Here is a 12,463-nt window from a genome sequence, read left to right on the forward strand (position 1 = left end):
CTGACACCACAGAAACACTTTTACATGGGGACTCTGGAATTAAATGACAAGGCAAGGATACTGGCTGACAGCATACCCCAAGGACAAAAATATGTGCCTCTTTCATGATAGCTGCATCATATTGAAACCTGAACAGACTCCAGAGGAGTGTACCTACTTTCAAGACAACAAAATATATATTTAGGTTACAACAAAATATATATTTAGGTTACACAAATACATACAATCGTACACACACATATCTTTTTGCTTTAAAAATGAATTATGCAATTCACATACAGAGAAAAGATGCAGATCAAAGATCATAGGGTCTTACACAAATTAAACTTTGGGACCAAGGTTAACAACTGTGACCCATTAGGCAAAACGCAGCCCTTCTCGTTTGGTAAATAATGTTTTACTGGAACATAGAGATGCCCCTTCATTTACATAATGCCTATATAGTCTTACATATTTCAACAGCAGAACTGAGTAGCAGAGACAGAGACTGGACGGCTCACAAAGCTGGAAATATTTATCTGGACCTTTACAGAAAAGCATGCTGAGCCACAGACCAAAGAGAACATCTCCATCATGATCTGAATGAGCTAAAGGAACAGAAAATCATCATTACCAATGTTCTTGAACCAGAACAAGTATATTTAAATATCTTCAGACCATATTTGATTACTCAAATATTCTGCTTAGACGCTGTGCAGCCAAAACCCAGTTAACAATTGTAAACACACAGTATTAAAAATTTCTGTGTATAACTGTATTTATGTATTCATGTAAAAGGTGGGTAAGATGTGAGCTAGCCAATTTGAGGGTAAGAAAACGTAAAGAAAAATAACTCAAAATACTATTACTGGGAACTATTATTTGAAACTTAGAAATATTTTAGTATATTTTTCTTTACATTTAACAGCACAGAACCATTTGTAGGACATATAGCAGAACAAAGATAATTTACAACTGAAAGTTTTACCCATGAATTAGGTGACAAAATTTTTTGAATAGAAAATAACCAGTATTTCTAGAAAACATTAACTATACAATTAAAGTGGTACAGCAAAATAAGAATGTATTTATTTCTAAATCTTTTAGTCAAAGTTGCATCAGGAATCAAGTATTTCTTTGACATTTTCCAAGAGACTTTAGTCATTAACTACAATTATAGCTGTTGGGATTATATAGTAACAAATTCTTTAAAATGTAAACAATTTCTTTTACTCTTTAAATTTCAATGAAATAGAAAGTTAAGAATTTTGTAACAAGATTCATACTGGAAAACAGTTAAAATGGTATGAACCACACTCATAGAGAAAATGCCACTGTAATCACGAAGCGTTGTACATGAAAGTGCCCCGCGTGATGCCTGGCACATGTGGGCGCTGTGTGTACGCACATGCTCTCACTCACTCATGCATTCATTCAGAGAAGCCCAGGTTGAAGGAAAAACTACATGATGAGAATGGCAAGCACAATCTTTTATCAACACACTTGTAGTTTTGACAAAGACTTTGGCAATAGAAAGTGGAGATGAGATGAACAAAACTTCAGAATGCTTGGTTACAATCTATCAAGTGAAGCCCTAGATAACATCACAGAATATTCCACAAAAGGAATACATTCCTTTAACACCCAGTTATATATAAACATTGGCTCAAAGACAGGAATAAGTTGGTGTCAGAGAGACACAAACAGCATATATCCACCAGAAATAAGAACCCTTGACTGGCAACTTATTTTTCTGCACTGAGACGTCTTCTTGGTTAGGGCCACATCTTCTTGGCCTGAACTTCATACTGGTTTTAACAAAATGGTGTGATTCTAAAATTGTAATAGAAATAAATGTAGAAGGTAGAGGGGTATTCAACATCTTTTTTTCTTTTATGTACCAACTGATATATCTACTTTGCAAATCTGTACCAGAGGCACAGTGAGGTGTCCTCTCTTTGAGGATACACCTTTGAAAGGACCATTTCTAGGCTCTTTGCTGCAGCTTTTACACAAGGACTGAGTTACACAAACGGAGTCACAGGGCTACAGAATGCAAAGGACTGTCAAGGACAGGAAGTAAAGAATACTCTTGGAAACTAAGCAGAAAATGACCTAAGGATTGACCTCGGAGAAAAAAATTTTAAAAGTTCATAACAAAAATAAAACATGACACTGGCAAGTCATTTGTAGCTAACTTTAATTTAATTGCCTTTGGTATTTAAGAAGGAAAGAAATGGAAGCATTCTTAGAGGTTCTAGTCTTCTCATAGGCACAAGGCAGGCAGGGGGGTGACCCTTCCCCTGTCTCTCTCAAACTCTGTGCTTGAATTTACCAGGACTGGCCATGCTTGTACACTTGTCCACCTTCTTTTAAGTTCCCTGCAGGCATTTGAGAACTACACAGAGGACTTAGGAGTGAGGGTTCTGCCTTAATCCTTGAGAAGTTCTTGGGGAGCTCAGGAGGGAGGGCCCTTTCCTCTGCATGCTTTTAGACAGTGCAGGGGTTCAGTGCCATCTGCACAGCTGTCCTGGGTCCTTGCTGATGCAAGTTTTTTGCTTTTTTTCAGAAAATACTTTACTTTCCCTTTCTCTTTTGAAATTAATCAGCTAACCTCATTTAAACTTTTAATTTTCAAGTAGTAAAGATATTATAATTTCAAAATATAAGCTAAAACTGAACTCTCTTAAAGATGTAAATAATGTAACTGACTCCGCCTTCTTGTTTTCTGTGTACACAGAAAGTCTTGGGACGGTGATCATTACTGGTCATTCGCTGAACTTTACAGGCTGCTTGACTATTTGTGGGGTAAGATGATCACCCTTAGAAAAAAATTAATTTTATTAATTTATAAATCTTTGCCCAATTTAAATCTACTACATACCCATAAAAAGTTTAAAATAAAAGCTATTAAAATAAGGAATTAAGACTTCAGAATTCCAAGATGGGCTTCTTATGCAAACATTTTTTTCTTGAAATCTTCAAAGTCAGAATAAATATTAGACTAATTAAACTACTCCCAACTTTTTATTGTTAATGGAAGCCATCTGTATTAAATATAAAGAGTGTCTTGCACTGTGACATAGTTCAAGGGACAGAAAATTTATAAGCATTAGATACTTATCTTACAATATAGTTCTTGATAAAATTTAAGCTCTTCCTCCAAATATAAAGAAATATTAATTTATTTAAAAGGAAATAGCATTGTAAAATCTATTGAATGGTATGAGAAAATTCTTTAGCTATATCCCAAATTCAGTGTAATATGATTAGTTACACCACACTAAAAATTATTTGAATTATTTGCCAGCTATTTTGATTAACTCTTTGGATTTCTATAAATATCCTTGGAGAAAATAAAAGTTTATTACATAAAAATATTCTTGAAAAGCTCACTCATCTGATGAGATAATAAAGGAACCCATGTTCCCATTTCAGATAAAACTATTTAAGGAAGTTTCACTGAATGCATTTTTTTAATGATCTGCCACAGGAATCTGGCTCACTAGGGTAAATGCAGAGCTACATGACAGTACAGCAAACTTGGCCAAGCCACGAAAACAAAGCTGTAAATTGAGGGGCTCTACTAAGTTTGTGATGAGGTTAAAATGATTAAAGGCTGCTTGGTAGATTTGCTGGTTGGGAAAAATAATCTCCTACCAGCAGAACCAAGGCTTTCCCTTAGAATAGGTTTCAGGGCAACAAACTGCGGCATCCCCCACTTTCTGTCACGCTGCCAACCGCAGGCTCAACGACATGCACAGAATGCCAATCCCAGCTCCGAGCAGCAGCTGTGACCCAGAGCTTCCATGGCTCCATGTGCAGACAGAGGCTCGCAGATTATTCTCTGTAAATCATGCCCCAGAGAACATTTATCTTAACTAAGTAATTACTGTGGAATAGATTGGGATTTGAAATGGTTGCCAGTCTGGTCATCCAATGGGGAACGTGGAAATTAAGATGGGGGTAGGTACATCTGTTTCTCTTCTGAGTCTTCCTGCTGCTGACACAGTTACACTGTTCTTTTCTTCTTGTGTATTTTAGTCAATTCCATTATTAAAAATGGAGAAAAGGGAGATAAACAAGGCGTAAATATTTGATTGGAACGCTGCTCCACTTTGGGGGAGATAAATATAAACTGGTGCCAGAGGCCATCTCTAACTTCAGCAAGATGCTCCGCCCACACTCTTGGCTTATTTTTAGGAAGTCTAGCCTCCAGATTCAGGACTCTAAAAACAAACAGTATCGTAGCAACTGGCAAAACTCCTCATGTGACCATCTCGTTAAGAATCAAAGCACATCAGGTCTCTGTCCTACACACGTTGGAATATGTTTTGGTCAGGTATAAAATGGAATTATTTTAAAATTGAGATCTACAAGTTGCGAAGTCTGTGGGGAATGAGTCATGTTCCACCCTGCCATGTGGGCCTAAGATGTTCAGGTTTCCAATGTCCCCTCTGCAGACTAACTTCTGTGGTGGTCCGTGTAAACAACACACAGGTGAAAATGGGCTTTCTGGAGCTGCTTTCATCGAACAGCAGGGTTTCCTGAAAGTGTGGTGTTGGCTAAATGTAACACGGGCAGAGGGTGAGCCTCCGTGTTGAACACCCAGTGGTCTAAAGGTAAAAGGTCGTCACCGGAGAACAGCAGATACAAATACCTAAAAATAAAAGGAGAGAAAATGAGCTTCAATCAGAATTCAACAAGAAGACCCTGTGGTCCAGTTATAATAGCAGAGGACACCAGTAACCTATATTGAGCAGCACTGCTGAAAAACACATCAGAGGATGAACTCCAGTCATAAAGATGATCTGAAACACAAAACCAGTGTGTCCCAGAACGGCGCCTAAGTACGCCCAGGACCCTGCATGGTGAGACCTCTGAGTTACGTGAAAGGACAGGTTCACACACCTGTCTGAGGCACGGAAAACAACAGGCTGCAAAATGCAATGAGACAAACCACGTCATAATTTTTCAGACATTCTTTTAAAACTAATGTATCAGTCATATGTTTTGGCAGCTTACACAGCATAAATAGAAATTAATAAATTGACATTTGTAAATAAATACTGAAGGAAATAAAGTACATTATTCAGATATAGCAAGAACATTTACACACTCCTAATATATTACTAGCTTTTGCAGGTGCTACAAACTATTAAATAAAGGTTTCAGAAACATGGATTAATAGGAGGTTTAGTAATTATTAATCTCTCTTCATGAGTCACAGCACTGTTTATATGAAGGCAAGGATTCCTGACCTTTCCACGAGAAAGGCAAGCCACAGTGCTTACTTAGGAATCACAAATGATAGATTTAACACAAAGTGTGATTCTTACCTATAGCGCTGGGCAAATTCCAATCTGAATTCTATTGGGGGGAGAGGTCATAAAAGAGAATAAAAACTGCCCTGGCTGGTTGGCTCAGCGGTAGAGCGTTGGCCTGGCGTGCGGGGGACCCGGGTTTGATTCCCGGCCAGGGCACATAGGAGAAGCGCCCATTTGCTTCTCCACACCCCCCCCCCCTTTCCTCTCTGGTCTCTCTCTTCCCCTCCCACAGCCAAGGCTCCTTTGGAGCAAAGATGGCCCGGGCACTGGGGATGGCTCCTTGACCTCTGCCCCAGGCGCTAGAGTGGCTCTGGTCGCGGCAGAGCAACACCCCGGAGGGGCAGAGCAACGCCCATGGTGGGCGTGCCGGGTGGATCCCGGTTGGGCGCATGCGGGAGTCTGTCTGACTGTCTCTCCCCGCTTCCAGCTTCAGAAAAATACAAAAAAAAAAAAAAAAAAAAAAGAGAATAAAAACTAACTACACACAGAGTAAGGAACTCTGGGTTCTAACTCATAACTTTAGCAACAACTAGCTGGGCCTTGATAAGCTTCAGTAAATAATTCCTTTACAGTATTTTAGCTAAAATTTATTTTTTAAATGGGCATTTGAATATCTCTTCTGATTACTGCTATAGTTCTGGATGATGGAGTATAAACACACAGCACTGACATCAATGGAGACTGCACATCAACTTGACAAGCACTAAAGCTGGAGGAGAGAGGGACGGGCTTCCAGGCTTAGTCCTTGACCCTGGACCTTGCGGCCTGCTCGACTGACTGATTCACCCCACAGCAGGCAGACATTAGAGCTGAAAAGACAGCCTTGGCTGGACACAGCAAGACGCTCTGCTGGGTCTACTTACCCAGTGGAGACCAGGAGCACAAAAATGTCCAGGAAAGTTTGTGCCACTTTCCTGGTCTGTCGGTTGAATGTGGGCTCATGGATCAGCCTCACTCTAATCTCATCACTTTCTGAAGAGGTGTGAGTGAAGGAAGGAAGAGAGAAAACACAAGAGCTTCCTGAAAAGCAATTCCTTTCCATGGGAGATGCTATGGAAGTACTTCCAGGTCAACAGAAATGTTATAAAAATCAGTAGGATAACAAATGTGAACATTTTAGATAACAAAAGAGGCCATTTTTTTTTAAGGATCTTAATTAAATACTACTATAGTGGGCTGAATACTGCATCCTTTCCCCCAATTCACCTAGAGCCCCCAAATGTGATCTTATTTGGAAACAGTATCTCAAGGATCTCAAAATGAAATCATTCTGATGTAGTGTGAGCTATAAATCTAAGGGCTTGTATAGCTGGAAGAGAAAGGGGGGGGTCTGGGTCCAGACACACAGGGACGGTCATGTGAAGACAGAGGCAAAGACTGAAGCTGTGCTGCCACAAGCCAAGGAGCACCTTTAAAAAGAGCTGGTTTCAGACCTCTAGCTTCCAGAGCTGAGAGAAAATCAACTTCTGTCATGCCACCAAGTTCGTGGTAATTTGTTACAGAAGCCCTAGCAAAACAACACAATTTCCATCCCTCCCCTCTCTGAGACCTGTGGCTCTTAAGTACTGCTGCTTGGTCCCGGGGTCTGGAGCAAGACTGACCCCTTCTGGCAGAATTAAACAATGCATGAAGAGCAGGGGCTGACACTAGACCAGGGGTCAGGGACCTATGGCTCACGAGCCAGATGTGGCTCTTTTGATAGCTGCACCCGGCTCACAGACAAATCTTTAATAAAAAAATAATGTTAAAAATATAAAACATTCTCATGTATTACAATCCATTCATTTCCTACCACTCATGTTCATGGTTGTGGGTGGCTGCAGCCAATCACAGCTGTCCTCCGGGACACCACCAAATTTTAATTGGATAAAGTGTAACGTACACGGGTCGTTGTATGGCTCTCACAGAATTACATTTTAAAATATGTGGCGTTCAGCCCTGGCTGGTTGGCTTCCCGGCCAGGGCACACAGGAGAAGCGCCCATTTGCTTCTCCACCCCCCCCCCCCCCCCCCCCGCTCCTTCCTCTCTGTCTCTCTCTTCCCCTCCCACAGCAAGGCTCCATTGGAGCAAAGATGGTCCGGGCGCTGGGGATGGCTCCTTGGCCTCTGCCCCAGGCGCTAGAGTGGCTCTGGTCAGGGCAGAGCAACGCCCCGGAGGGGGCAGAGCATCGCCCCCTGGTGGGCAGAGCATCCCCCCTGGTGGGCAGAGCATCGCCCCTGGTGGGCAGAGCTTCACCCCTGGTGGGCATGCCGGGTGGATCCCGGTCGGGCACATGCGGGAGTCTGTCTGACTGTCTCTCCCCGTTTCCAGCTTCAGAAAAATACAAAAAAATAAAAAATAAATAAAAAAATAAAAAAATAAAAAATATGTGGCGTTCATGGCTCTCTCAGCCAAAAAGGTTCCCGATCCCTGCACTAGACTTTTAAATAATATAGTGTACAGTTAAAACTTGTAACAAAGTCAATATTCAAAATTTAAGTAATACAGCTAAACAACTCTTTTTAACTCTGGATTATAAATTCAAAAGAGGATGTCAAGGACACAGTATAGTATTATTGATTTAACTTTAAAAATTTTAACCTGGAGTTTAAAAATAGAACAATTAAAGGAGCATGATCTTTGCTGTGAAAGTTGAGAAAATCTATAGTCTAAATTAGTTGTCAGCCTACTAGATATTTTTTCTTCTAATAAAGATTTTTTAGAAACTACAGTTCAAGTTTAGAGATAATACAGTGTGTCTGTAAAGTCATGGTGCACTTTTGACCAGTCACAGGAAAGCAACAAAAGATGATAGAAATGTGAAATCTGCACCAAATAAAAGGAAAACCCTCCCAGTTTCTGTAGGATGATGTGGCAGCATGTGCGCATGCGCAGATGATGATGTAACACCATGTATACAGCAGAGCAGCCCACGGCCATGCTAGTTGAGATGTGGATGGTACAGAGGAAAGTTCGGTGTGTTCTGTGGCTCGCTAAATTCGAATCTGTGACCAAAGTGCAACGTTTATAACGAAGTGCCACCACATAGGAATAAGATTACTCAGTGGGATAAGCAGTTGAAGGAAACCGGCAGTTTGGTGGAGAAACCCCGTTCTGGTAGGCCATCAGTCAGTGATGAGTCTGTAGAGGCTATACGGGATAGCTACCTAAGGAGCCCTAAAAAATCTGTGCGTGAGCCCACATCGAACTGCACTTAATAGGTATGAAACTGGGAGAGTTTTCCTTTTATTTGGTGCAGATTTCACATTTCTATCATCTTTTGTTGCTTTCCTATGACTGGTCAAAAGTGCACCATGATTTTACGGAACACTGTACATTACAAATGACTTTGACCGAAGCCTGTGGGTATATAAAAAGGTGCTATTAAGTAGCTGTTTCACTGGATGTCTTGTTTACTTTTGTCTAGACCAGGGGTCCCCAAACTTTTTACACAGGGGGCCAGTTCACCGTCCCTCAGACCGTTGGAGGGCTGGACTATAAAAAAAACAACTATGAACAAATCCCTATACACACTGCACATATCTTATTTTAAAGTAAAAAAACAAAACAGGAACAAATACAATATTTAAAATAACAAACAAGTAAATTTAAATCAACAAACTGACCAGTATTTCAATGGGAACTATGCTCCTCCACTGACCACCTATGAAAGAGGTGCCCCTTCCAGAAGTGCGGTGGGGGCCAGATAAATGGCCTCAGGGGGCCACATGTGGCCCGCCGGCCGGCCGTAGTTTGGGGACCCCTGGTCTAGACCTATTTTTAAACGCTGTGAAAACAAGACACTCAGAGGTGGTGGTGCTGCCAGAAGCCATTAATGCAACGCTAGTGGAAACTGAATAGGGGGCTTTTTCAGAAGGTAGTCAACCAGTCTGACAAGAAACCTGTAGAGAAATGGTAAGGTCAAAGGGGCCAACCACCACCTTAATGAATTCTTATTTAGTCCCTTATGTTTATTTATTAAACAAGCCTTGAGGACTCAGTTATTCTTCTTCACAACTCCCAATGGCAACGTTGAGTACATTACGGACAGATTACAACTCTAAAAAGGCTTGCATTAAGGACTACAAGGAACTGCTAAGAAATAGACTGTTTGAAAAATAATTTACTTAAAAATTCCATTTCATTTATATTTCTACTATTTAAATAGTATCTCTGGAACTGACTGGTTAGAAATCAAATTAAAATTGCAAGTAAAAATTATATTCTGAAGGATGATGAATTAAAACACACAGCCATTAAGCTCTTCAAAGGATTGGCCCCTCTCTGCCCTTCCCTACATCTTTTGTCAAATCTTAAAGTTCTTTTCTGGGGGTGGGGGGATAGGGAAGAAAAAACATTGAAAGAAACATGGGTATATTATGGATTCAAATGCAAAATACACATTCAGTTTTTAAAGATAAGATGAAGAAGACAGACATCTTTGGTATGTGGTGATGGGTCACACTTTGTCCTGATAGGGAGCTAAGGAGAATTCATTTTCTTCTGCCCTCAAGGGTCAAGTGAGTTAGGATAATTTTGCTTATAGGAGAAAGGATACCTAAACTACACAAACAATTGGAGTTATCTCGCATAACAAACAGCCCAGAGGTAGATGGTAACAAAGGTTGGTTAGGTTTGCAGTAAAACATTGTAGGGCTCCCAATTTTATAAGGTTAATGTAAAAGTATTACAATGTTCCTCTTGACAAAAGACTTTATCTCTCCTTCTGTTTTTCTTAGATGACTGCCTTGAGAAAACCTGTAATTATCCCTTTAATATGTATATAAATCTTTTTAAAAGCAAACCTCTTCCCAGTTTTACAATCCAGATATGTTTTTCTTCAAGGCCAGGGTGCTCTGACCTTGAAATGTAAATATCAAGGAAGAAAGCAAGCCAACCTCCCTGTCACTAGGGCAGGTTAGTTTAGGTAACTTCTGTAATTAAGACAGAAGTCTTCTTTTTTCTTTGGGTTAAGGTAATGAACTAACACAGATAGTCACCCCAATCACCATGTGCCCTGAGAATGAACTACTATAGAAGGTGGTGCTATGGAGACAGTATTCCTACATGAGGACAAGTTATCATTTACCTTCAGAACATGTATGCAACGGTCTGCCCCAGTTACATGGAAAGGTGGGATTTCCTTCCATCTTTGCAATGTGCCTGTGATGCAAACTGTAGTCTGGCTTAATGCTTACTTAGCAGTAAAAATGTTTTCTTTTTCTGCTACACTTGCGCACAGGATCTTCTGAGTTGGCAGATTTTATTTTTTGATTTTTTCCCCCAGTTATCAGGATCTTAGTAATATTCTTGATTTCTTCCTCAGAATTATAAGATGCTCCCTGCCTTACATCTCCACACAAGGACGTCCAAAGTCAGAACGTAAAGGCAGATATCTCCCAGATGTGGGTCTATTTTGATAGTTTAACAGGTGTGCAGTAGTATCTCGTAGCTCTAATTTGTATTAATGACATCAAGCATGTTTTCATCAGCTCACCTGTCATCCTTATAATCTTCTTTAGTGAAGTAGTCACTTCAGCTCTTTCTTCTGGTTTTAAATTGGGTTATATGTTACCCTGTTGTTGGTATACAGTCTAGACACTTTTCATTGTTTCATTTAATTTTCTTTCATTCTTTTTCAAACATCTTTCAAAGCAGAGATATTTTAATTTTCAGACCAAGTGATTCATTTATTCCTTTTTTTCTAACTCCTTTCAAAAACATATGACTACGGGAATTGGGGGCTGGTTGAGAAGGTGAAGAGATTAAGCAGAGAAAAACTCAGACAAAGAGAACAGCTTGGTGATTACAAGAGGGAAAAGGGCAGGGGAGGGGGAGGGGGTAAAGTGGGGAGAAATGGTGGCAGAAGGAGATTTGACTTGGGAATGGTGAATACAGACTACAATTTAGAGATGATGTATTATATAATTGTATACCTGAAATCTATATAATTTTATTATTCAGTGTCACCCTAATAAATTCAATTAAAAAATGAATAAACAGAATGTGGCATATCCATATAAAATACTACTACTTGCTAATAGAAAAGAATTAACTACTGTTGGGCAGATAAAATGTATTATGCTCACTTTGTTAGAGATGACGCTGCCCACAAGGAGCATGAGAGAGCAGAGAGATCACAGCAGAGAGCAGAGAAAGGCCACTGGAGGAGGCCAGGAGAAGCAGCCAAGATGGTGGAGTGTTGAGTGAGAAGGCAGTTTGTGCAGTTTGTGCAGGGAGAAGGAAGGAGATGGGGAACAGAGGTGAATAAATCTGGTGAGCTAGAAACCTTTGATTCTAGGAAACTCGAATAAGTCAGTAGCTTTGTGAAAACTGAATGTGAGTGGGTTTTGGAGCCCAGGGTGTGTTTTTATTTGCCTGCCGGGTGCAAGCTAGAATTAAAGAAGATGCCCATCAGTTTTTGGCTCTGTTGTTTCTTTACCGACTGTCCGAATCCAATGCGAACCTGCATGGGCCAGGCGGCTGTGATAGTGGCCGTGGATACTGGCTTTACACTCCCATAAACGGTCACAGCTATCAGTGGCTCTCAAAGTGTATCCTCAAGACCATCAGCATCGCCTGGGAACTTGTTTCCTACTCATCAGAACCTTTGGTGATGAAACCCAGCAATTTGTGTTTTAAGAAGCTTTCCAGGTGATTCCGATGCATGCTCGAGTTCTCAGAACCACTGCCCTAGGTTTACCAACTTTGTGTGACTTCTTACAACAGTTAGTTTATACCGTTTCTGCTTTTCTCTTCATGTGGGCACCGGAACTTCTGACTCTGCTGAAAACAGATGCACTGCCCTGACTCCCCAACTTTTCACATCCTATTTTGGGCCTCTCCTATTTGCTTTATAAATTCCTTAACCCATTCATTACTACCAAGCTCCTAGCACCAAGTGAACTGTGTTCAAGCCCTGAGTCCTAACCAGGAAATAAAATAGATCTATTATTCTCTTCTTACTGCTCCCATTTCTGGCAAAATCTTAGGTAATCCTGTTTCTCAGCCATCTCTTTTGGAATCAAATAACTCACTCCTTTATTTAGCAAATATTTCATACTGAAACACGAATGTGTAGCCTCACCATAGACACTGGGGAAACAATAACTACTGAAAACGTACAAAAATCACTGCCCTAGTGGATTTTCACTCCAGCTGCAGAACATCTAGGAAA

General features: G+C 40.4%; 1 protein-coding gene across 1 annotated transcript in view; it reads right to left on the reverse strand.

Moving 5' to 3' along the window:
* Positions 1-1,003: 1,003 nt before the first annotated feature.
* Positions 1,004-12,463, reverse strand: part of MAN1A2 (mannosidase alpha class 1A member 2) — a 155,886-nt gene continuing 144,426 nt past the window's right edge. The window contains exon 13 of the mRNA XM_066268165.1: positions 1,004-4,639. Within this exon, the coding sequence (XP_066124262.1) occupies positions 4,507-4,639 (133 nt within the window). The 3' untranslated portion in view covers positions 1,004-4,506. The remainder of the gene's footprint in view (positions 4,640-12,463) is intronic.

This window comes from Saccopteryx bilineata, chromosome 3, assembly GCF_036850765.1.
Source record: "Saccopteryx bilineata isolate mSacBil1 chromosome 3, mSacBil1_pri_phased_curated, whole genome shotgun sequence".
Classification (NCBI taxonomy): Eukaryota; Metazoa; Chordata; class Mammalia; order Chiroptera; family Emballonuridae; genus Saccopteryx; species Saccopteryx bilineata.